This window comes from Amphiura filiformis, chromosome 4, assembly GCF_039555335.1.
Source record: "Amphiura filiformis chromosome 4, Afil_fr2py, whole genome shotgun sequence".
Taxonomy (NCBI): Eukaryota; Metazoa; Echinodermata; class Ophiuroidea; order Amphilepidida; family Amphiuridae; genus Amphiura; species Amphiura filiformis.
Window position 1 is genome coordinate 46,600,457 of NC_092631.1, and position 26,266 is coordinate 46,626,722.

The 26,266-nt window shown below is 37.6% G+C and overlaps 3 protein-coding genes across 3 annotated transcripts in view; 1 reads left to right on the top strand and 2 right to left on the bottom strand.

The window, feature by feature from the left end:
- Positions 1–8,201: 8,201 nt before the first annotated feature.
- On the bottom strand, positions 8,202–23,513 carry LOC140150951 (uncharacterized). Its single transcript, XM_072173109.1, has 7 exons — positions 23,330–23,513; positions 14,111–14,295; positions 12,667–12,765; positions 11,611–11,754; positions 10,012–10,235; positions 9,640–9,723; positions 8,202–9,149 (listed from the first exon to the last, which is right to left on the bottom strand). The coding sequence occupies exons 1-7, from the start codon at positions 23,496–23,498 to the stop codon at positions 8,282–8,284; spliced, it is 1,773 nt and encodes a 590-aa protein (XP_072029210.1). The 5' UTR covers positions 23,499–23,513; the 3' UTR covers positions 8,202–8,281.
- Positions 23,514–24,053: 540 nt separating this feature from the next.
- LOC140150962 (uncharacterized) overlaps positions 24,054–26,266 on the top strand; it is a 60,174-nt gene continuing 57,961 nt past the window's right edge. The window contains exon 1 of the mRNA XM_072173123.1: positions 24,054–24,154. The gene's annotated coding sequence lies outside the window, so the exon portion shown is untranslated. The remainder of the gene's footprint in view (positions 24,155–26,266) is intronic.
- LOC140150221 (uncharacterized) lies at positions 25,305–25,817 on the bottom strand. Its single transcript, XM_072172227.1, has one exon. It carries the CDS (start codon positions 25,815–25,817, stop codon positions 25,305–25,307), a length of 513 nt encoding a protein of 170 aa, XP_072028328.1.

A 26,266-nucleotide genomic window follows, 5' to 3' on the forward strand; every position in this document is an offset into this window, starting at 1 on the left:
GGATTGTCCATACTGCTCAAAAATAGTTACTAGGTTTCTAGCCATATGAATAAGTATCCTACAACTGCAGACTACTACAGACCATTCACAACCAGTCAAAAGTCTCAGCATCACCTGATAATGAGGGCTGATTGTTCCATGAAATGCAGCAGGCAAAACTGCTATGCAAGTACCGCATATTTTAACGGTATTTTGCGTAAACGCAAAGGCACACAACACTGGCGTGATTGTTAGATACAGCACGATGGAACAATCGACCCTCATGAATATGCGAGAATTTACAGCGCACAAAACAAGGGGCTTTGACTGGTTGCGAATGGTCTGTAGTAGTATATGCCTACATTTAACTTGCCTGCCATGGTACAGTCATACGGGTAGGTGTACAGCTAGAGCTATGCTTTTGTGGGTTCACATCCTTTGGGATACTCTTGTGGAGTAAGTCTCTCATGTACAGCAACTGCCATACAAGTGTATGTTGTGAAATGTTTTGTAATAATAAAAATACTATAGAATAACATATTTTTGCAACTGTTGCATATTGAGAAATATTGGCTAATATATTACTGAAATATTCAGGCATAAATATTTCTGAAATGTTGAAAGAAATGTATATTTTATTTTCTTAACGGTTCAAGTGCCTGTGTAAAAGATATGTGTGCTGAAGACAGTTGGAGCTTTTTAGCTCGCATTTTCAGGGTTTACAGCATAGTTTGATTACAGATATGAGGGCTGGTATTTAATCAAATGTACTTAAGAGTCCTTTTACAAGGTGTAGTTCAGTGTGGCCCTTTTGTCCCTCCGCTCAATAGGGCTGTTGAGCAGGCTGAGCCTGATTATTTTTTAACTACCTTAACCATTTAACTTTTGTAAAAGAGGCTATGGTATTGTGCAATTTCCCCAGTGCGCTAAGTGCCAAAACCCGAGTTATGAATCCTCATTATTTTATTGTAACATTGGTCAATTCCAGTTTAAATCCATACACCCCCTATGGAGGACATGACCTTAATCTCACACAGGGGGTTTAAATTTCAAATGGAATCACCCATTCAGGTAACTTCATTTGAAATTCACAACCCACTGTGTGTGAGATTAAGGCCATGTCGGGAATGTCCATGTCTGGAATAGCTCATTTGCTTTTGAAGTGTATTAGAATGATTAAGAAGAGATTGTTTATATGGTATAATTTGATAGAGGAAAGGTAGGTCCAATTTAAGTAGTTTATGATGTTGCAGAGTAGTGAATAGGAAGTTTTTTATTTCCACAACGGAAACACCAAGCCACCACGACGGTTGTCAGAGTCTTCGCATGTTGTAGAATCAAAACGTTTGGTGTTTTACTGTCGCAAAACCATCCGTTGTGGAAATCAAATGTGGGGAGAAATGGTAACCACTACTCAAAATGTTGGACCTGCCCATCTTGTATTTGTGATGCAATCACACAAAATGAGTCGTTCGTTTGACTATCAAATTTTGTTTCATTGCATGTAACCTTGTACTGAAAATTGGACTTCCTATTCCTGAGATATAGCTATTTTAGTGTTGTTCAAAACAATAAAATACATAGGAAGTGGAATTCTACTATTCCTCAAAACCAATAATATTCGTGACAAACGACTCATATTGCTTGATTGCATTACCTATCTCTATTCCAAATTGAACATTGGGCCATTTGAAGTGCATATATATTTTTTATCAATACAACATTCCTGTTGAACTGGAAGGATTTTGTTTTATTTGTTTGTACAAATCTTGTTGCTGGCAACAAGGTTTTGTTTTGACAATCAAATATAAGTGGCGATATTACTGATGGTATATATTTTGTGCATGGTGTGTGAGTAGAAGTGATCTTGGATTAGTTGATTAAATCCATTCATGTCATTCAGTGGGCTATTCCAGTTGAAATCCATACACCCGCTGTGGAAGACATGACTTAATCTCAAATAAAGGGAGTGAAGATTTCAAATGGAGTCATCCATTCAGGTAACCCCAATTGAAATTCACAATCCCGGTGTGGGAGAATAAGGTCATGTCTTCCATATGGGGTGTATGAATTTCAACTAACCAATTAAATGACTGAATTTACCACCCAATTCCCCATATTGGTAAATTACCAACAAACCAGCGCTAGTCCATCCCCAGTTTACCAGCATATCTCATGACAGCTCTCTGCATATAATGCCTTTATTACCCAAACATATTTTGAAGACAAGTTGTTTTTACAAGTAGTATTTTTAAGTGCAAGTGCTATATGTGCAAATCTGTGTAAAACACTCTGAACACATGGACGTCATGAAATATAGACCTGTAGTAAGAAGATATTATATCATGATTACAGTGACTTTAGCCGTGTGATAGTTTTTACTATCACATGGCATGAAAAGAAACCATGTGATATCATGATATAAAACATATTACATGCCAATATTTGTGTAATAGTAAAAATATATCATTTGGTCAAATTTTGACTTTTCTATTTCACTCGGCTACGCCTTGTGAAATAGAAAAGTCAAAATTTGACCTCATGATATATTTTGTACTATCACACTCATAGGCATGTAATATTTGTATACTGTCACTTTGGTTCTTGTGCAAATGTGCTGTATAACTTGACTCAATATTTCTCCAGGACATCATGCAATTTGTTTCAGTTAAAGGCAATGTAGGGAGTTGATATTTTAATTATACCATAAAGGAATGTGTAATCTTTGGAAACACTTTTCAATGGGTGATGAATTGTGTTGCTTGGATGATATTAAATCGCAGGCACACTTGACTCTGTATTGACAAGTGTTATCCAACTATTACGCACTCTGCAACCTTCTGATGATCAAAACACGGCAGAAATAAACTGTGCCATTGAATACAAAAGTTTTGTTTGTTGCTTGTCTTTTTATACACTTTGAATGCGTGAATAGGATGATGTTGTGACCTGTGTAAATTTATACTGGCAAGTCATAAATAAGTTGCATTGGATTTCATTTCCAAAATAGACCTTATTAACCAACCAGAACCCTATAAAAATAGAAATGGCAGCCATGTTGGTGGACAGTTCTAAAATGACAAGGGAGTCATATCTTGAGATAATCCATTCATACCTACCACCTATTTTAATGTATTATCACATGAAATTCCCCATGGTGGTCTCCTGGAGGAGGACAGACTTTTATTTAAATGGCGATGAGTCAATCATGAGTGACATTGTATTACATACCCTCTATAGCAATAAGCATGACGAGCCAGTCTTGGTCAAAAATGGTCAGCCATCCTAAAGTTCGTTCGGTTAAGGGATCCAAAATGAGCGTTTATTGCTTTTCGACAGTATTTTTGTGGGACATGAGAGCACCTCAGACCTATCGAATTGCATTCTGAATCTGAAGCATGTCTTTCTGATATCAAATAATTTTCATTTTTTTAAATCACAATATAATACAAATTTTATGACAAATTATAAAAATTTGATATTTTTCAAATTTTTGATATATAACAGTCCTCGAAGTAAATTATATAAATCTAATGATATATTCTTAAAGTGTATGTAGCAGGGAGGAAAAGCCGACGGTCAATTGAAAATTTTGACCTTTCATATTGAAGATATGGATTTTTCCCAAAAGACCTAATTTTTGTTGGTGTTTTGGGAAAAAAAATCCATATCTTCAATACTTAAAGGTCAAAATTTTCAATTGATCGTCAGCTTTTCATCCCACCTACATATACTTTATGTATAAATCATCAGATTTATAAAGTTTACTTACTGTTAAATATCAAAAATATCAATTTTAATGATTTGCCATAAAATGTGTATTAAATTGCGAATTTCAAAAATCAAAATTATTTGATATCAGAATGACATTCTTCGTATTCAGAATGCAATTTGATATGTCTGATGTGCCCTAATGTCCCAAAATAAATACTGTCCAAACGTTCATACCCCAGCCCTTAATAAGGCGGAAAAAATAAGACTCGTAACACCGTGTATTGATATAAAATGGCATGCACGCAGTTAGCTAGTTGTGTGTTGCGTAATACGTGACTGGTGCACGCTTATGCGAATTTACGTGAGTTGGGACTTTATTGATGTGCGCAGTAACAAAAGCAGATTAATTTCCGCCTGATATAAACAAACTTTTAATACAAATAGAATGTCTAAATTTGCGAGTTTGATATGGCACTGATTTTTTACGAAGTAGCTGAAGACAAGTGGCTGTATATATGTAGTGGGGTGTCCCCCTCCCACACCCCGATACTGTGTTAAGAAAATCCTATATCCTCCACTATTTAGTAGTGTCAAGATGGTCCACAAATTGGTGACAAACTGTATAAATAATAAATATCGAGTTGAGTTTTCCTACATAGGTCAATACATAAAAGAACATAATTGCACATTTTCATTTTCTTGCTGGCTGTGTTGAGTACAACAAGTGTGAAAAATAATATTAGAAGAAAATGTCCAGTTGTATAGTACCGGTAATATAAAAATCTAAGAGTTGAACGATTTTGTCATCACACTACGACAGCGAATATAAATCTGAAATGGCTGTTTACCTGTTGCTGAATACTAGGATTAATTTTATAGAAGATAAACAACTTCTGATGTCAATGAGCACGCATCATCACAATTTCCATTGTTTTGTTGCCTGGCAGTATGCTCGCTCATCATATTTTGTTTAGGGCTTGTGTTTTAAAAACTCCCGCCACATCACAATAATACTATTAAGGGTATACAAGGTATTGTTGGTCGAAGCAGCCCAAAAAAAATCCGAATCAATATATTATTGAAAAATAACACTGGGGTTTTGCAAAAGTACATTGTACAAATCATATACTTTGAAAACTTGCTTAAAGACCCATTCAGTGATCCCAGCGCAAGTGTGAAAAATTAAAATTGTTTATAAATTGCTTAAAAGTAAAGGATAAGTCATTCAAATTGTCATTTGGTATTTTTGAAATGACAAATTTGGCAAAAACTGAAGAAAAAAGCAGTACTGACGAAGTTGAAGCCCCATTCAAATACATGTAGCTAATTTAGATACTGTCAGTATCTAAATTACAGATTTGTGTAAAATGACTTATTTTGTCTTAAATACACGGCTTTCGGCTGAACCAAACTCTGAATTTTGATGATTTTTACGATCGTCCGGATGAGCAAATCACTGAATGAGCCTTAAATTTATTGTTGTTAATGAGTTATGTACGTTTTACAAAAGTGTTGTTGTTTCAGTCCTCTTTACAACATAACTCAAGAACCACAGGACCTACAAAAGTATATCTGTGATATTTGAATTCTTCTACACGCTCGCTACCATTCGCAAGATGCTGTGAACTACTTTTTTTTCTGTTGCTTCGACCAACAATACATCGTATACCCTTAAGCAGTGTAGTGGTTGCATGGGGTTCATTCAAGCATAAAGATATACCAGTCCCTTGCCTTTGTTGATAAACATTGAGGTCACCTCATCTACTATAGTCTTGCCAAATCGTTTCAGATACTGAAATCACAGATGATGGTTGAAAAAGATATTGACTCTGGCATAACAGTCAGAAGATATTTTGACTCTTGCCCCATAGATACACAATCATATTTTATATTTTAATAAAATATACCTACATTAATCGTAGCATGGAGTAAGGGGAAAAAGCGAAGTGATTTATAGTGCGCTACGGACAGGCACAATGCCTAGACATTGATCCACAAGCCTCAGCACACGTACAGGTTGTCGCTGACTACTACGGCCCCACATCATTCACCCTTAAACAACAATGGAACTGATGGAACTGTCAGTGGCACCTCTGCATATGGTCATTGTCAAGGTTGTAACAAGTCACCAAAAATGCAGGTCGAGACTAATTATTAGCTCAAGTCAAGTCACTTGATTCACTCTATAAATTCAATGGGGTCGAGTCCCTGATTATGACCCAAGTCAGTCACCTCATTTTACCTTGAGTCACAAGTCATGACTTGTTACAACCTTGGTAATAAGCCAAATCGGCATAGCAATTTGCAATACATTGAGGGACAGTTTTTGCAGTTTTGGGACACTTTTCCCTCTGACCTATCGGAAAATTGGTTTTTGTGCGAACAAATTATTATTTAAAATGTTTTACTAATAAAATTGTTTGAAATATATGGATTTTATGTAAATTAATTATTTAAAATATTGTTAATGATAACATTATTACAATAATAAATGAATGAATAAAGCAATTTCCCCGATATGTCAGAGGTCAAAGTATCCCAAAACTGCTCTTAAAAACCAAAAGTTACAATGCTGATTGGGCTTATTGTATCATAAGTATTGTTTTATAAATGAGACAATGACTTCTAATGTTAATTTATTTTAGGTTATACCATTGTAGATTTAATGACATCATAGTAACAGTTACAAATTATGTGACTGCATTTGGTTAACATTACTCCCAGTAAACACAAATAGTTTTTGCAACATTTTCTGTTGGGCGAACAATGCGTACCAGAAAATGTCAAATTATATAAGGTAATAAAATACTTTGATGACAAATTCAAAACATCTTTAGTTACCAGAAAAAATTGTAACATGTTATTTATTTGTTGACCAGTTTTTTCAAACATTTGCAAAACATTATTTTACAACAAAATGTTTTCTTAACCATTTATTCAATACTTATTTAATACTTTTCAGTTATTTTAACATTTTATGAAAAATTGTACAGACATAAATGTATTAAAATATATTTTGTGTTTGCTGGGATGTTACATATTTTCTGCTTGAATATGCACAGGGCTTCAAGACAGCCCTTGCAAAAATATAGGAATACTATATGAACATTCTGATTGAAATATAGAGGGAGTCAATTGAATTCCAGATTTTTTTCAAATGAAAACATAAACAGGAACTACAGAGTCCAGCGACGAGATGGAAAGAGTCCAGCGACGAGCTGCCCGCTTTGTTTGCGGAGACTTCAAGAGGAAGAGTAGTGTCTCCAAAATGTTATTTGACCTGGGATGGACGTCCCTGACGACAGGAGGGAATCAAACCAACTCACTTATTTCTATAAAATCATCAACAAAATTCTTCATATTAAACCGGATGTCATCCAACCCAAGAGCATCAGATCACGCAGGGGTAACAACACACAGTTCAATGAAATAACAGCAAAAACCAACATTTACATTAAGTCATTTTTGCCAAGAACAGTGAGAAAGTGGAATAAATTATCGCAGGAAGTTATTAGCGCCCCCAACCACAACCAATTTAGAAGCAAGATTTAGCGCCACTCATCCAGGTATTAGAGAGGACAACCACCAAGTACCAAGTAAGTAAGTACAGATTGATCAAGGCTGTATCTTTAGCTATTTGTGACCCACGCCTATAACAACAGAGAATCTGTCACCGTTGTTGTCTTGACACACAAGTAACTTGTCACCGTGATGCATGCTGCAGTAACTGGGCAGTAACATACAGTATTTGACTTGGGCTTGATTCAAGGCTACCTCTTTCAGAGTCTTGGTATAGCAGCGACGTACCCAGCAAACACAAAACGTTTTCGACATCATTCGCAAAAGGTTATAAAAAGTTGTCAGAAAACGTTTAAATGTCGGGTTATATAAAGGGTACATTAATGGTATAAAACGTTTTCATAACATTAAAGAACATTTGTTGGTAATTTACTGCACAGCAAACACAAATGTTTTACAGAAAACATTTAAATGTCGGGTTATATAAAGGGTATAAAAAACGTTTTAATAACATTTCAAAAACATTTCTGAAAACTTGGTACAAATCATTCTAAACAGAATGTTATTTTGGGGTTGAAAAAATATTTTGCAAAAAATGTTTGCCCAAAATATTTACAATAACGTTTTAAAAATGTTTTCACAACCTTTATATAACCCGAGTTTTAAATGTTATTAAAACGTTTTGTAAAAAACATTTTAAGATCATTTCTGTGTTTGCTGGGTGCAAGTATTTTAACATAATGTTATTTTTAAATAAAAGTGTTGACAAAATATTTGGCCAAAAATGTTTGCAAAAATAGTTTACAATGACATTTCGAAACATTTAAAAAATATTGTTGTAATGTGTTTTTCATACAAAACGTTTTAAAACGATTTCATGACCTTTATATAACCCGACATTTTAATGTTATTAAAACGTTTTTACCTAAACCAAAACATAACTTATTTAAAACGTTTTTGTGTTTGCTGGGTAGCCTGTAAACACTCTGCTGAATAAAGACGCTGTGATGGTGTTGCAAGCTACGTTGCTGCTACCCAAGACTCTTTTGAAGGTAACTTTTTCAGAAACTCATAAAACTATTTCAAACTTAACGGATTCAACAACTTCTGGAGTACCCTCTACATTCTGGTCTACCACAACTTGTTCTACCACAATATGTTCTTTACTTGACGTATTCTGTTCGGATGAACGTGAAACATGTAATTCCATGTCAGAAACAAGGTCCAGTAATTTATTCTGTACAGTTTCTAGTACTGATACATCTTGCACAAGCCCTGTCAGGTGTTTCACTCGCCCTAGTAAACTTCTACATTGAGCTCTGACTGGAACCGTCTTATCCTTGCTACCTTTATTACTAATAGTTCTTTCTGTTACTATGGCAACTTCATCAACAGTTGAATCACTACTTGACGATGGTTCTGATTTGTTCGAAGATAAAACCTGGGAAGATTCTAACATTCTGGCTTCCATAGCCTGAGTAATAAGATTCAAATTATCAATCACTGTACTGTCATTGACTTCATTATGCTGTTCCACAGGGCTCTGGTTTTGGCCCTGCCTAGATTCATGTGATAATTCAGTACCAGTTTCTGGAATAATTTGAATTTGCATGTCTGGCTCAACTGTCTCATTCTCTGTAGTTCTGTTTACATTTGAAGTAGAGGCAGAATGTCCGTCTGTATCATGTTCCGTTTCAGGGACAACAACAAATGTAGTCTGTGGAACAGTGTTGGAAATATAAACAGTGCTATCTGCTACTGCTTGGATAGAATTTGATGCATCTATGACTTCTTGTGATGAGATTTCTACTTCAGTGACATGATCTGGACAGTGTACTAATAAAGGCACAGCTGATGACTGATCAGTGGGGAGGAAGGTGGTATTTTCACTGACATCTGAATCGGTTGTTTCTTTTAATTTTCTCTTCTTGGGTGACCTGAAAGATGAACATGGATGCAAATATAATTGATGATAACAGCTTACACATATCTGTAAAACACACACACATTATTTATAAAACAAAGAATCATTGTAAAATTATTTTACCGAGATTCTTTTTGCTGAGCCTTACCAATACTCCATGGCTATTGCAAAGGCAATGTAGCATTTTTGACACACAATGAGAAAATTGCTTCTCAAAAGTGATGCTTCGCTTGTCATGTTTTCATTAATCCTAATCAAAAGTGAGGTTAATGCATTTGCTGACAAGCGATCAATTTAAATATGGCTTTAAATTCTGAACAAATGTACCATTGGATAAATCTTGTGGTTGCATGCCATTGTTCTTCAGTGGCGTGCAGCACATTGAAAGTGGGGGCCAGGTTGTTCAGTTCCCGAATGGAGTCTGATTAGGAGCAAATTTGTTTCCCCGAATGACCAACAAAAAAGTGGGGGGGCAATGGCCCCTGCCCCCATATACTTTATACCTGCCAATCCTTGGTGTAGATGGACCACTCTTGGAGCAAGTAACATCAGTTCTGCTATTCCCCGCTGTCAGGGTGTTGAATTTCCTGCGGATATAAAAAAATATAATTGGTAAGTCAAATTTTGTGATTCTCCAATTCCATGGTTTATCTTTTGTGTAAGAGAGCATGGAATTTGTTGAGGAGATTACAATGAGGGATTATGAGCTTTATTCTGTGATCTTTTGTTAATCAACTTACACTAAGGATACACATTCGGGTTAGATTTTTTGATTGACAAATCCAAAAATATTCACATAATTTAGACTTTTGCCATCTTGGCTGATGGCTTCTTCAGAATGACCACTTCGGATCCATATGCTTAGAATATCTTACTCTTGTTTAGTTCGTGCCAGGTAGAGATGATTCCTGATGTCTGTTTTTGTTGGATAAAACCGTCTGCTGGTCAACGGAGGTGGCTCAGACCCGATAAATAACTCGTTCTCAACATAGTGATGTAACTCCCTCCTGATGTCATCAACATTGCTTTGTCCCTCTGCATTAAGCTGCTGAATCTTGAACTTGATGCGTGAGTCAAGTCTCTGTGTGATACCGCCAGCCTGGATAGAATCAATCAAAGCTAACGATCAATTAATCAGTTGATTGATTTGGTTTCTCTTTGGTCAGAAACCAAATATCAAAGGAAAAAAGTGGAGATGAACTGGTCTGCAATCATAACACTATTGTGCTGGGAGGACACAGTAGGGTATATAACCATAAGTATGTAATGGCCTATTGTGTTAAGCATAATTGTTATCAGATATCTATCACCGCAGACGGTAGTTGATGCTCTTCAGAGAAGTCTGTCGTAGGTGGTATACTTTCATGTCACCGTATAATTACAGCCCGAGTTCTACGGCCCAGCGGTCTAGAAATCATGTGCATATATTGAGCACAACCCTTGCCTCTTATCTAGGCTCCCCTCTGCCCTACCTATATAACCTTCTCTTCCCTGTCCCAAGTCTTCTTCCCTCCCTCCTTGCCTCCCCTACATTCGATATCTCCTCTACCCTAAACACTTTTTTACTCCACTCTCGAGCTCGACTTCCCCCTTCCCTTTCCACTTCCAATGCTCTCTCCCATCTGTTTCTCTTTCTCCCTCCTCTTATCTCCCCCCACACACACCCCTTCCCCCTCTTAACAATGTCTCTTAACAAAGGGTAGAAACAAAGATATCAATACTGATGTCAGTCAAGAGCTTAGACAGGATAATAGGAAACCATGTGACCAAAACCAAAACTCAATATTTGAAATGACCGACTGTCTGTTGATGGGAAAATTATATTTCTTCTTCCTTATAAGTGCCTCACTCATATGTATGAGTATTATCGCACTGCGTACAGACAAGCTGCACTTATTTTTTACTCTGGAACCTAGAGTAGATGAGTGTATTTTTGAAGTACAGTCAACAGTACCGGGATGATCCCCTGCTCTTTTCGAATATCCTGTGACGTTCTTTAACGTGCACACTACATTAATGTGAGAAAATATGCATGTACACGGGACCGACAGCTTAAAGTGCCCTCTGAAGCACTAAGCAAGTAGAGTGAAGTGCCTTGCTCAAGGACACAAAGAGCCAGCCAAGCTCAGGCGGACCGAGATTCGAACCCTTGACCCTTGGATTCACAGTCCAACGCCTTAACCGCTAGGCCACGCTCCCCGCTGACAATGATCATTGACATTGATCATTTGCTCAGTAAATCACTTGCTCATTTCCCTATATTCACCATGCTTTTTGCACTGAGGAAACTTTATGAAAGGATTATACACATAGCCAAACATAGTATGCAGGATGTCTGTGTTTTTCATTCCATGACACCTGTTTTTATATGTCACCAACAAGGCAACAACAATAGATAACCTTGACTTATGTGATAATATAACACATTGTCATTCATATGAATTAATAAAAATGCAGCTAGACTCTCTACTCACAGCTCCAGTCAAATGTTGCCTGTGATCACTAATCTTAGGAAGGTAGATATAAATTCTTCTTTCTCCAACAGGTTTCTTGGACTTGATGGCTGCACGTATCTTCCTGGATGCCTCATGACGATACCAATGAGTGTCTTGAGAAATCTGTTGGTGTTATTAAATATATCATTAAGAGAAGACATTCTTTCTGCAATATATTTATTTGCACTTCTGAAGGTAAGGTTATAAATGATTGCAGCCATTGAGCCATGCCATGAATAATAAGAAATGTACATAGACGAATCCAACGAGCCAAGTCATGGTCAGGATTTGGTCGGCCATATTTGGTCCCCCGCATGCACCAAACAGGTGTTGTGAGTGCCCAATTGGGTGGATTAAACCCGCTTAAAATTCGATGTTAGATTCTTTTGTGTTGTAAACTGTCATCATTCTTTTGTCTACGTGTAACACGGGTGATAGAATGCAGTTTAAAATACCCTTCAAGGCCGCATCATTTCACATTTTATGTGAGATAGTTGGGTCCCCTTCGCGGCTATGGCTGCCATTGAGGAGTAGGAATGCGTGAAATTGGATTCGTCTATATGCAATAACTTACAAGGGATTATCAGAGATTTACCGAACCAGAACATCCTAAAATTTCTAAAATTTATCAGAATTCTGATTTTTGGAACAAACTGATAAATGGCAAATTGATAAATGGCAAGTGTGACACCTTCTTATCGTGTGAGTGAGGTGGTTGAATTTGGCATGGTACAGTGCTAGCAGTATACACCAAGGATAACAAATTTACATTTACAGACCAGATTATCTACATATGTGCAATACACATAATATATTGTTGTAAAGACAAAAATATTTTGTACAAAAAATCTCTGATAAAGCTTTGAAGTTTGAACACCCTAATTCAGCAGATTACAACATCAATGTTGTATATCCAAGAAGCATACTGTGATGGCTGAATGACAGGGATGATATTCGATTCCAGACTGATCAATAACAGACTAACACACCCCCTTTGGCTACATCACTGGACGGAGGACACATGATTATATTTACCATGAATTCTGGAAACTTGACAACTTCTCTTAGGATGACCTTGGCAGGACATCCCAGTTTCTTGGTTCCTTGACCTCGCTTCTTCCCTTCAGATCCTTCCTGCAAACAAAATGGCAATAAGCAAAACAAAATGATAATCCAAGCATTCACATAATAGGCTATCCACTCCATCCAAATACATATCACAGAAACATAGTTCCCTCACTATGATCTTGTTGCTGCACTGGGACTATTTTGGAAGAATAATTTGAAAAAGTGAAAATGGGACTACTACAGTTAACATTAGGTAGTCCGAAAGTGAGAAAGGTCAGTGAAAGCACACAAGTTGTGTATTCTGTTGGTCCAACATCCGGGCTACTTTTAGTCTTGGGCCCAAGCTTCACGTGGCTCACGGTTTGTTTTGAACAACAGAAACCGACTGTGAAGGAGGGTAAATATTGATGTTGATCACCCCAAATTCAATTTCGGAAAAAACCAACACTCGACCATGGAATTTAATTGCCAGTTTGTCACTACATCTAAGGATAAAGTAACTTCCACTCTGCAGACTTAGAAACTTGTTTGATTCCACTGAATATTTGCAATTAAAATATACACAACACCAATGACAGACAGAAATCATCAACAAAAATCAAACCAAGGATCCATATGTGGAAGACATTATAACCTTAATCTTCCACACAGGGGAGTGTGAATTTCAAATTGGATTACCTGAATAGGTGCCTCCATCTGAAATCTACATCCCATGTGGGAGATTAAGATCAAATGTCTTCCATAGGGAGTGTATGGATTTCAAATAGAATTACTCAATCCGGGGGCCCAATGGCCATTTTGTTCAGGTCTGGTTTGAGGTTGAGATCCTGTGAAACCATTTTTATAGTGATATATGTATATGGTATATCTCCTGGCATGGTCTAATTTCTGTCTCCTTATTTTAGAGTGATCAGTACTGACTTTGTGATTCCTACTTTTGTTTCACCTTTGGCAACAGCATTTTCCAAGATTCTTTAGATTCTCCCTCATTTACTTAGTGTCAGGCCCGTGACGCAGGATTTTTTTTGGCGGGTGCTGATTTTGAAAAAGTGGACTTTTTTTCCAAGGGGGGCAATTTTGTGAAAAGTGGACTTCCCCCCCCAAATTTTGACCTTTTTTGACCAAAAAACCGTAAAAAAACTGATTTTTCTGTTCGCTACGCTTGCAAATTCTTAAATTTTGGGACTTTTGGTATACTTTTGCAAATTTGGGGAGGTGCGGTCGCACCCCCCGCGCGTATGGGCCTGCTTAGTGTGTAGGCTAAAAAATCTGTTAGAATGTCTTTAGATTCACACAAATTAGTTTCTAGGAGAATCTCTGCAAAAAGATATTCTTGTCAAATTTATATGCCTGTTCAACATTTCTATGTGTACTGTGTCTGTGACATAACGAATCATTCAAATCTACTTACAGATTTCCTTCTTTTCTCCTTGTGGGGTACTTTGCGATCTAATCCATGGTGACAGTCAAATTTCTTCCAGGAGAGGCTCAGATAAGGGACGCCATCAAATTCCAGACGCCATGCCTTCATGCCTGAAGTTGTATTGTTGTCTTGAAAATCTTCCCACAATACTTTTAATTTACGTGATTCATCATCTGTAATTTCAGAGGATAAATAGAGAAAGGAATTTCAGTTTGGTTTGGTCAGCATCAAAGTCTTGTTTCATTGCATTTTTTTATTGATCCACACATTTAACAGAGACGTCAAAACTGCTCAGTCGTCCCGGGTCAGTCGTATGGCAAGTAGTTTGCAATCATAGAGAACCTGGTGATTTTTTTCTCCCAGCATGACCCAAAATGCTTTTAATGGTTCTACATTCACAAATGAAGAAACACAATGGAGGGGTCATTTTGCCATGCTTCGGGAGGTTTGTCACCGAATGCCAGACAACTCGCCCCAAATACAACTCGCCCCAACGGACAACTCGCCCCAACGGACAACTCGCCCCACGTATACAAACTGGTCCCACGTACAACTCGCCCCAATGAAAAGTGTACGCAGAGAATATCTTCTCTAGCATTCGCAACTTAGAAGAAGGTTTTATCAAACTGCTACACAGGGATAGAACAACTATATGAACATAATAATTGGCAATATTTTGTGATTATTGCTGAAAATTTCGGTCAAATTTGACAACTTGTTAGTAGGCTATACGTGATAGCGCACGAACGGAAATTCGCACATAAATCATGTCAATCGGCATTCAGAAACATCAGTAGAATACACACACTCGGTAGTAATTAATTGTTTCATAATACTAACTAAGTAGTAAATAGAAAACAGCATACCAATTAATATTCTTGGGCATGTCAAGTCTAAAATTTGCAAAATTAAGCAAAATTACCGCCAGGATTTCGATCACCCGGGCGATCACCGTTAATTATGTTAACTTCATACTTTTTATAATAGTGTTAAACATGTAATAATTTAAATATGATATGGCAAAACAAATCATTATTAAAATTATTTAAAAAAAAAAAACGCTTGCGTTTGTGTATTTTTTCACTTAAAATATTTAAAAAAAGCCTCAAAATAAGTTTGAGATGTTCAAAACTTCAAAACCTGCAGTCTTATAAACATATTAAATCAGAGAAGATCTTCTTTGACATAGGCCTATGAAACTATTAAAAGGACTGACAAATATTTTCATATTCATTTCATATATAATTTTTTCAAAGACAAATGCGCACATCTAGCAAAACAAACGCGAGTAGTAGCAGCTTCTGAGATATTTGTGGGTTCCGTGCTGTGCACTGACTTTTGCCCCCTTTTTACACCGCGTGTTAGCGGCGGATTATATGCTGCCACTTACACGGAAACACCGGGTGTGATATGTGTTCAATCAATGCTCCCAAGGCCAAGCACGCGAAGTGCCAGAACACACCGATGGCGTACCTTGCTTGACAAGTCCCCCCGTGCCCGCGTGCTTTACACACTGATGTACGATCGATTGCTTGACAAGTCCCCTGGTCAAGTAGTCTGCTCTCAATTTGATACCCCAAGAATTAGGCCTACGGGTCGTGTTTTGTGTTTGTGACGGAGGCACGGGAGGCAGTGCCGCGAAGAAGAAAAATGCAATGATTTTGTTTGCAAAACTGGTTAAAGCCTAGTATTAATACGATTTTGTTCTAATTTTAATTTGTTGTTTTTTGTCATTTTTGGTCATTCTAAACTGTGGTGTCTAAAATAATCAAAGATATAAATCTAAATTAATTAAAAAACTATTATTTTAATTAGGCCTATATAATTTTTTATTTTTTATATACCAGATACATGTACATACTTTTCTAATATAAATTAGTCCAGTCAAAGTGGGTTTTGACTCACCACTAATTGCAACAGAATTTTTTTCACTGCTATAAATGTCAGAGATGTCCCTGAACAGCATACAAAAGTATACTAAAATATACTTGGTGGAAAGGTAGTTTTTAGCGGGAAAAGGTCATACAGGGGTCAAATTTCAAAATCGCTCCAATCATTTTAAAAACTATACCAAATTATTCCTCTAGTCATAAGGATTCAGAAAAAGTATAGTTTGCCATATCTGTGATGTACGGTTCTTGCGTTATAACCGAAAAGGTCAAAGGTCAAATGTTGGGTTCAACAGAGGTCAAAAACTAAAATTGTCTGATTTTAACCAAAATGGTCTCAAATTGTTAAACTTGCAAACATAATTCATTTAAAGAATATTTGCACTGTTTAGGTTGTTTAATTAAATGCGTAACATTAAAAAACTAGGTCGGGGTCAATAGAGGTCAATGGTCAATGACCTCTTTTACCCTGCTACCTAGGTAACGAAACGTCCAAGATATGGCAAACTATTCTTATTTTGGACTGTTTTTAAAGGACGAACACATTGAGACCATTTTTAAGGAGATCGGTGCATTTTTTCGAAGTTGACCCACTTGGAGCCCAAAATTTGACCTTTGACCTTTTTGCTTATAACTTGAGAATGATGCATCACAGATATGACAAACTATACTTTTTCTGAATCCTTAAGAGTAGAGGAATGCTTTGGTATAGTTTTTAATAAGATTAGAGCAATTTTGAAATTTGACCCCTGTATGACCTTTTCCCGCCAAAAACTACCTTTCCACCAAGTATATTTTAGTATATTTTTGGTATGATGTTCAGGGGACATCTCTAAAATGTATAAAAGTGAAAAAAATTCTGTTGCAATTAGTGGTGGGTGACACCACTAATTTGTTTAGATTGACTGGACTAAAATGTATTTTTTACAATTTTGATAATTGTGATTGACAGTTATCATGATTCATTTTGTTTTTCTTAATTTCTGCAACTTACCTGTCAATCACGGACTAATTATCAGGATTGATATAGGAAAGTTGTTGTATTAAATAGGAAAGAAATCATAAATTCGGATTTATGCGCGCAAAAGTAACGTTTTCAAATTCCGCGCTCAAGTATGGATTTCGTGTGTTCAATACTGTTCATGAAGGTGTGCGTTATGTAAATTGGGGGGTGGGGGTGGAGGGTGTATATAGCTGTTAAAGGTTTAGTGTGCCTAACGTCAAAAATCCCATTCTTGCATGAAAGTATATAATTACCGGATACATTAACATGCATGATTTTCCAATTCCGCGCTCAAGTATGGATTTCGCCTGTGTTTAATACTGTTCATGAAGGTGTGCGTTATGTAAATGGGGGGGGTGTATATAGTTGTTAAAGTTTTAGTGTGCCTACAACGTCAAAAATCCCATTCTTGCATGAAAAGTATATAATTATCGGATACATTAACATGCATGATGATATAATAATGTCTATATGTTCAAACGCATGCACTGCAAGACACTAGACCTACACAAATGTTGGAAACTCCATTCTTCCATATCAGAAGTTCAGCCTTTTCCTTTTGTCTTAAATTAAAATAAATATCTAGTTGCTTCTTTGGTTTTATATTTCAATAACATTTATAAGTACATATTGTAACATTTTCCATTTCTGCTCCAAATTCTAAGTTTGAGTATCAACCGCTCATTGAAGCTCATTATTATCGTACGTAGTTCATATTGTATGGATTCCCTCTCTCTCTCACTCTTACCCTCCCAGTATAGCGTAGCTAGCGGGGGGTGACTGTGCCCCTGACAAAAATTCAAGAAAAAAGTGCCCCTCTGACCAAAGGGCAAAGTAAATTAAAGAAAAAGGGCAATGAGCCCCTTTTCTGTCAAAATTCACCCCGATCATGGGCCAAAATTGTGTAAAGTACCAATTTTTGTCATAATAAGGCCATTTTCAACACGAACATGGACAAAAATAGTGTCAAATTCAAAATTTTTACACGCTACACGGCGCACATCGTCCCAATAAAGCCTTTTTGGGAAGCTCGAAGACATGTACAGTCTCTCTAAAAACAAAAATTGCATGTTGTAACTGCAATTTTTTTAGCTGTGCCCCGAAATTTTATTTTGCCCCCCGACCAAGAAGCTGGCTACGCCCCTGCCCTCCTCTCCTTTCTCTCTTTCCTTTCTTTTTCCTCCTCTCCCCCTTCTCCCTCTTTTTCCTTGCACTAGGGACGGGGCCCCGATATGCAATTTTGCCCCTGTCCCCGGCAGCTCGCCACTGGCCAGCTTTTGTATTAGTGTGTGATAATTAATTACTTATAGGCCTACATTATTGAAATCTTCGAGTTCAAACATCCCGTCTTAAAATTGTTGGCATATTTAGAGGATTAGGGCACAGCATAAGATGTGCCGTGGTGTTTAAATCAATCATGATCAAGTTGCAAAAACACTCATGATAGGCCACAACTATCAAAATCATAAAAATACATTTCATATAATATAAGTACATGTACTCGTATGTACATATATCTGATACATAGAAAATACAAAATTATATAATTAAAATAGTAGTATTTAGATTAAAGATATATAATTAATTTAGATTTATATCATTGATTTGTATTATAGAACACCACAGTTTAGAATGACCAGAAAACTTTCCTGACAGTTGCTACTATATATAATAATATTTGGCAAAGAATAACCAAATTAAAATTAGACCGAAATCGTATTAATAATAGGCTTTTTCCAGTTTTGCAAACAAAATCATTGCATTTTTCTTCTTCACGGCACTGCCTCCCCGATACGCCTCCGTCGCAAACAAAAAACAACACGGCCCGTAATTCTCGGGGTCTTAATCAAATTGAGAGCATACTACTTGACCCGGTGACTTGTCAAGCAATCGATCGTACATCAGTGTGTAAAGCACGCGGTCGCGGGCCCGGAGACTTATCAAGCAAGGTACCATTACGCCGTCGGTGTGTTCTGGCACTTGCGTGCGTAGTCACGGTACCATTGATTGAACACATACCACACCCGGCGTTTTTGTGTAAGTGGCAGCAATAATACACGCGGTGCAAAAAGGGGGTCGAAAGTCAGTGCACAGCACGGAACCGACAAAATATCTCAAAGCTGCTGCTGGCGTTTGTTTTGCTAGTTGTGCTCATTTGTCTTTGAAAAATTTGCCAAATATTTTCAGTCCTTTTAATAGTTTCGTTATGTCAAAGAAGATCTTCTCGGATTTAATGTTTATAGGACTGCAAGTTTTGAACCTCTCAAACTGAGTCGGTAAAATAAAAATACACAAAACTCGCAAGCGTTTTTTTGTTGTTGTTGTTTTATTATTTTTTTTATAATGTTTTGTTTTGCCATATTATATACCTTGAGTAGGCTATATCTTACGATGGATTCTTTACGGTATATCTCGGCATGACATAATTATATTATCGGGTAGGCCTCCTTGGCCCTCCTGTACGTCCTCCACACAATAAAACGAAAATAATTACAACATGCACAGAACGTCGCGATCGACGGCAGTTTAACCAGTGTCATGGTAGTGGCCCGGGGTAGTGGAATTCGACAGGTTTCGCTATACGGTGATCGCACGGGTGATCGAAATTATGGCGTCAATTTTGCTTAATTTTGCAACTTTTGGACTTGCCATACCCAAGAATATTAATTGGTATGTTGTTTTCTATTGACTACTTATTAATTAGGCCTACTACTCGAGTCGATGAGTGTGTGTATTCTACTGATGTTACTGAATGCCGATGTGCGACTTGCCGTTCGTGCCAAAGTATAAGTTGTCAAATATTGACCGAAATTTCAAGCAATAATTATCACAAAATTTTGCCAATTAGGCCTAACGATGTTCATGTAGTTGTTGATATACCATTTTCCTATCCCTAGCCGAGTGATAAAACCTTCTTACGTATGCTAGAGAAGATATTCTCTGCGTACACTTATCAGTTTGTATGTGGGGCCAGTGTGTTACTGCTGGGGCGAGTTGTCCGTTGGGGCGAGTTGTCTGCGGGGCCAGTTGTCCAGCGTTGGGGCGAGTTGTATTTGGGGCGAGTTGTCTGGTTTCCTTGTCACCCACCTGCTATGATTGTCAGACAATTGATTCAGCCAATCAGAACCCCACTTTCGTGTATACGAGGCCGGTCGAGTGCAAATCCGTCGGAACATGCTTTTCAATACGGAATAAATGCTAATCTCATCGTGATATCATCCAAGCAGCAAAGTTCATTTCCCATTGAAAAGGCGTTATCCGACGGATCTGCAGTCAACTATTCTGATACGCACTGCGCGCTCTCAAAATGTAAACAAGTGCCGTTCTTCTCTGACAAAAACTGCCTGTACTAGATGTTTGCTTTTCGTATCTCTTTCCCAGGATCTCTTTCCTTGTTGAGAAAATTAACGTTGTTCTATTTTAAAAGATAGGACATCCGGGCCCTACTCTGCCATGAACATGGCCTTTTGTGCCTACAATGTATGTAAATTAGCCATTGTGTAAAGCTGTGTTTATTCTCATCATCAGACTGAATCATTGTCGTTTACAACTGCACAAGTTATGTTGTGTAATTTTAGTGAACGTTGGCCGACGTGTCAAATATAGGCCTACGTGTCGCTTTTGAAAAACAGCGAATCATGCGCATGCTCAGCATGCAAATACGACAGCAATTTAGTACACTGATCATGCGTGCGATTCAGTTTTCAGCAAAAGTGATTGAGTATAGGCCTAAATGCATCTTCAAAAATGACCAGCGAATCATTGTGTGTTCTCAAGTGGGTTTTAATCATTCATCTTACTATAAATAGGCTAATGTTGTGACTATTATGTGACTATGCATGAAAGTTAAAGGCTCCGTCAGTTTCGATCCAAATGTCGCCAAATTCGACATCGAGGTATATACCGAGACGGTAATGCAAAAATTTGCTTGAAAACGGTCAAGAATTGGCTGCAAAAACAGTGAAAATATGGGTATAAATGGGTTTTTGTTATGAAAATCGGTTGCCAGCCCCCGCATACGCGTCACTGCAGCTGGCCGGCAGCGCGTCCCACACGACTTGAGTGCGAGAGATCAGTGGACATGATAATACAGAAAGAAGGAAAAATAAAGGATAAAAAGGTACATCGACGGGTCACGGGATAACGGGTGAAGTAAAAACGGATATGGCCAGAGAGCTAGGACTATAATGAAAGACAAAGATAAAAAGACTAGTTTGCGTCTGACGTCATCTGTCAATCAAACTCCGAGCACGGTTTGTTTACAAGTGTCGCGATGATATGAGTTGCTGACCACGGCGGTAAAACCGGGCGCCTTATTGTTAATTTTGCACCATCAAACATACAAACCATCTCAAAAGTTAGGTATTCATAGTAGGAAACTTTCTTTGGTGAAGGCACCATGTCAACAATGCCTAGAAAAGTTGCTTTTTGTCTTGTAAGAGTATATCTGGTTCCATACAGCAATACGTAGTATTGCTGTCTCTGTCTGGTAAGCAGGTACGAATTGAGATGTCGTGAATTGAGACGTCGGAGCCGGTCAAACACAGAGGACTAGCCTACATCCCGTATCCTACTATCACTCAAACAAGCAAGTCTCTTCACGAATTCACTCACCTTGCGATCCTACATCATCAGTTGAAACAAACATCTAAGTTTCCAAAAACAACTTTGCCATTCCTCAAAACTATGTAAGTAACTTCATTAATAAAAAATTGAAATCATACTATTACCCGTTATTGAAAATTTTGTTCGATTTATGTGAACCAAAAGAACACACGAGTCGAGTTCAGTTTACCAAAATGGTAGCTCCTGCCTCCTGGTCACCTCAGATATGACGTCAGTATCAAGCTGCTTAATAAACGGTGGATCGGATTGGTTGAAATCAACGCCACGTTTTTGACCTTACAGGGGTCAGAGATATGCATATATTCATGCAGGCGGCGGATGACATGATCGAGCCGGCAACTCGTGAAACCGCCCGGCCGTATGGCATTTTCCATATACTCGGTTAGTTTTGTGGGGTTCATTATCGAACCCCAACGGTTTTAGCTTGTATTTATATTATTTATCAACATAGGCCTATTTGTTTGTGATATTTCAAGCGTTTAAAAAATTCAAAATAATCCCATTCAATTACACGGTTGACGATGAAAATTTACTGAATTTAGGGACTGCACGTCATACACCACCTGTATTCATGTATGAAAACAGTGATGCGGATATAGTATCATCACCGGAACTGAGAATTGCGACATTTTCGATGTTTGAACCGGGAATTTCAAACACGGAGACTCCAGCGGATTTTTCGACAAATTCGGCCCAAAGGTAACCAAAGGGTTGGGGATCGCATTTTTAACTATCTCTAAATGTTTCGGAATTGAGGTCGGCTAAATTTAAAGTAGACAGTTTCGGGGACTGTAATTGGTGTAGATGTCACATTTTGAACAGTGAGCAATAAGTGACCAATTTGATGCTCAGCACAAGTGACTATCTTTACTCAGGGTATTGTACGTAAGAGTACGTAATTTTTCGAATTTTTCGCCATTCACTGCTATTCCTTTTCTCCGATCGGCACCAGTCAGATGAATCGACCTTCCTTATACGCGCTATTAGCCAATCAAGGATCGAGAGAATTTGATTGACAGTGACGTCCACATAAACTAGTCTTTTTATCTTTGTCTTTCATAATCTCATGATCGAAAAGGGGCGTCACTTCTCTCCAAAAATTAATCCAGAGAATAGAATTTGTACACTTTGTAATTTAAATAAGGTGGAGGATGAATTTCATTTTGTAATGATATGTCCTTTCTATACCAACCCTCGCCAAGATTTATTATCTACAATACATGAAATGTATGATATAGATGGTATGGTAGACACTGACATTTTCAAACTTATAATGAGTGCAAGTGATTTTGACAGTATTACTCCAATAACCAAATTAAGTCAAATCAGCTTTTGATTCACGAACGAACATGGACTTATAGATAATAACAAAGTTCCCATTTGGGCTTAGAGCAGCGACCCCTGTCATATTTTCATTATATAGGCTCAATGTAACATGGACTTGAGCGCCACTATTAATATTGTCTATTATTATTAAGACTAATTTATATTTCTTCTATAATTGTAAATATTTGTACTTGTAACTTTAATATTGCAATTTCAATTGTAAATATTTGTATTTGTAAATATTAACTATACCAGTTTGTTTGGTGAATGTTAATAAAATATATTGATTAATAATAGCCTGTACATGCATGACATGGCTTCCGAATTTTGATCATGTTGATACAACCGCTTTAGTTCACTTACAAAAATCGGTACATCCAAACCCCTTTTGAGCAACATAGCACGAAAATCGAGATGTTGTACGTATCTCATATTCATCTATCACATTATGAGCTTCTTCTGAAGTAGAAACAAAAGAAAACTCGGGAAAACCTCCTGATTCTGAGTAATCTTCCGTAATGTTTTGGTCCATTTTTGTTTTGTGACCTTTGACCTACAAACAGTTCTATTTACTTTTCATGTATTTTCTTTTTTCATATTTTTCTTTTTTCCAGTGTTAAATACCTGCTATTGCCAGAACCTAATATATTTGTGCATCACCTACATGCATGCATTACATTTAAAACTCATAACTTCTCAACATCAGCTCAAATGCTATTTTGAACTCACACCATAATCTAGTACCTGAGCATGTACATAATACATATAGCTTGGCTTGCTTTGAGTGTTTTATATATTGTGACAGTGTGGTGTTTTCGTCTGTGGAGTTACCAGTGACATTCACGCACCTGAAACAAGAGGTGGGAAGTCCAGAATTGATTGATTGATTGAATGGCAAAAATTTTTTCTTGCATAAAACAAATATCATGTCTTGTTCTCAAATAAGTAATTTCAGAAAATATTAGATAGTATTTATGTGATATGACTGAATTACGACAGGTTTCATGAAATTATTTTTGAGGGAATGTATCCTAAAAATAGAAACACCTTTTCACTTTTGGCGTCTGCTGAATGTGAATTGAGCAGATGCAGAGAAGGGTCTTCTCATCTTCTCAGAGTTCTGAAGTTTCAAACCAGGTTTCAAAGCTTAACTCTTGAGCAAGAATAATAGAAAACACATTTTTTGTAGTAAGTGTGATTTATATTCCATTAAGAATTTTAAATTCATAATCATCATTCTTTTAGTTTAAACTTTAAGCTTACAGTTGACAGAGTGACATGTCTTACACATGTCAGAGTATATAGTCTTTATATTAATGTTTAATATTCAGATTTCCTTTTACAAATTAAGCGTACTGCTAGCCGTCCAGCGCGTATTATTTTGCACAAGGTCCAATGCACACGCTTGACGTCGCGCACGTATACGCGATGATTAACGCTGTCAAAGGAACCTGTCCTTGGAAAATATTATACAATAAAATTAAGTATTTCTAATTCTTGGCCAAACTGGAACATGCATGTTGCGTCCATGTAGCGTACTAAGCGTGTACACAATGTAAGACGCATGTATGCTTCGTGTGTGTTTATCGCGGAGCCACAAGCATTTATAGTGTTCCAGTTTGGCCAAGAAATACTTAATTTTACCGTACTGTAGCTCCCTTCAGATTCAATCATGTCAATTCACTTATTCAGTTCCTGTGACTGTGTTACAATCAGTCAACCACTTCTACTTCTACGTTGATACTCAGCATAATCCTCCAGAGGATGTAGAGCCAAGGAAATAACTTAGAATGCTCTAGTGCGGTGCCAAAGTTGCGGTGCATATTATAGGTAACCTAGGCAAACCTTAGTTAACACATTTACTAGTCAGCGAATTCGCCGAGACCGGGGCCCCAACACAATGCATATTTACATAGAAATTTGAATTTTTTTCGAGAATAGGTGGGTGAAGGAAACCTACATAAATATGTTTTCTATACTTCACTTGACCCAAATATATGATTTTTATGGTGATAATCAAGTCGCACATGGAATTTTAGAGGATTTTGATAGCAGTTCCATTAAAAAAAGCTGCCATCGCCATGAGACTAAGATCTAGAAACACCCCCGAAATGCCGTTTTGGGGAATTTTGCTAGCTGAATCTTTTTGATGAATGTCAATCTTTGACAAGATGTAACTTTGCTACGGAAAGTGCTATGAAAAAAAGGTTTTCAGTTTTGGCTTAGTTTACTCAAGGGCTTTAATTTGATATATAAAACGATGCAATTTGATGGCAAATTTGAATTCACCTAGGATACCTACATATTATACAAGGTGCAAGTAAAAAAGTCTGGTCCTTTAAATGTGTGCTGCAACTGCTCTCTTGAAGGCCTCAGCTGTTGGCAGGGCGAGGACATCTCCAGGGAGGTTGTTCCACCAGTTGACGGTGCGTGGGAAAAATGAGTATCTGTACAGTTGGATGCGAGATTGAATGGCTTGGTACTTGAGAGGGTGATAGGACCTGGTGCTGCTCTGGACCATAAGAGTGAGGTAATGGTCTGGATTTATGGCTATCTGATGGTGATGGATACGGTACATCAAGATGAGGCTGGCGGCTTGTCGTCGGCTCTCAAGGGAGGTCCACTGGAGATCACGTAGCATACCTGTGACACTCTCCCTCCGATGGTAATTATTGGTGACAAAGCGGGCAGCTTGACGCTGGATGTTTTCAACTTTGGATATACTCTTCTTGGTGTACGGATTCCAGACAACAGAGCAGTACTCCAAGTGTGGACGGACAAGAGAGATGTAAGCCTGTTCACGTAGCTTGTGGGCGCTTCCTCTCAAGTTGCGTCTGACGAGCCCTAACATTCTATTGGCTTTAGCAGTGATGGTGTTTATGTGGTTTTGCCAGGATAAGTTGTTGGAAGGATAGTCCAAGGTAAGGGTAGCCAGGCACCATGGTCAGCAAACTTTCTCCCATATGGTAGTATGTATTAATTAAGTTACGCCGGAGAGTGAACCTGATGGTATGGCACTTGCCTGTGTTGAACTTCATATTCCACGTGGTGGACCAACGATGGAGAGAGTCCAAGTCTCGTTGCAAGGCTGCAGAGTCGTTGCTGTTATTTATGGTCCGGTTCATCAAGCAGTCATCTGCGAAAAGCCTAGTCTTCGATGTTGTTCCAGATGGCAAATCATTGATGAAGCTAAGAAATAGTAGCGGACCCAACACTGTGCCTTGGGGGACACCTGATGTTACTGGTACCCAGCTGGATGCCTCTCCATCAACCACTGCACGTTGGGACCGTTTGGTGAGA

Bases quoted from the DNA above. Each gene is read 5' to 3' on its own strand.
- LOC140150221 (XM_072172227.1), bottom strand. From the start codon at position 25,817: ATGTTAGGGCTCGTCAGACGCAACTTGAGAGGAAGCGCCCACAAGCTA.
- LOC140150951 (XM_072173109.1), bottom strand. From the start codon at position 23,498: ATGGACCAAAACATTACGGAAGATTACTCAGAATCAGGAGGTTTTCCC. The intron at 14,296-23,329 runs GTAAGTGAACTA...CTGAAATTACAG, and splicing joins GTTTGGATGTACCGATTTTT to ATGATGAATCACGTAAATTA. The intron at 10,236-11,610 runs GTGAGTAGAGAG...GATTCTATCCAG, and splicing joins GGCAACATTTGACTGGAGCT to GCTGGCGGTATCACACAGAG.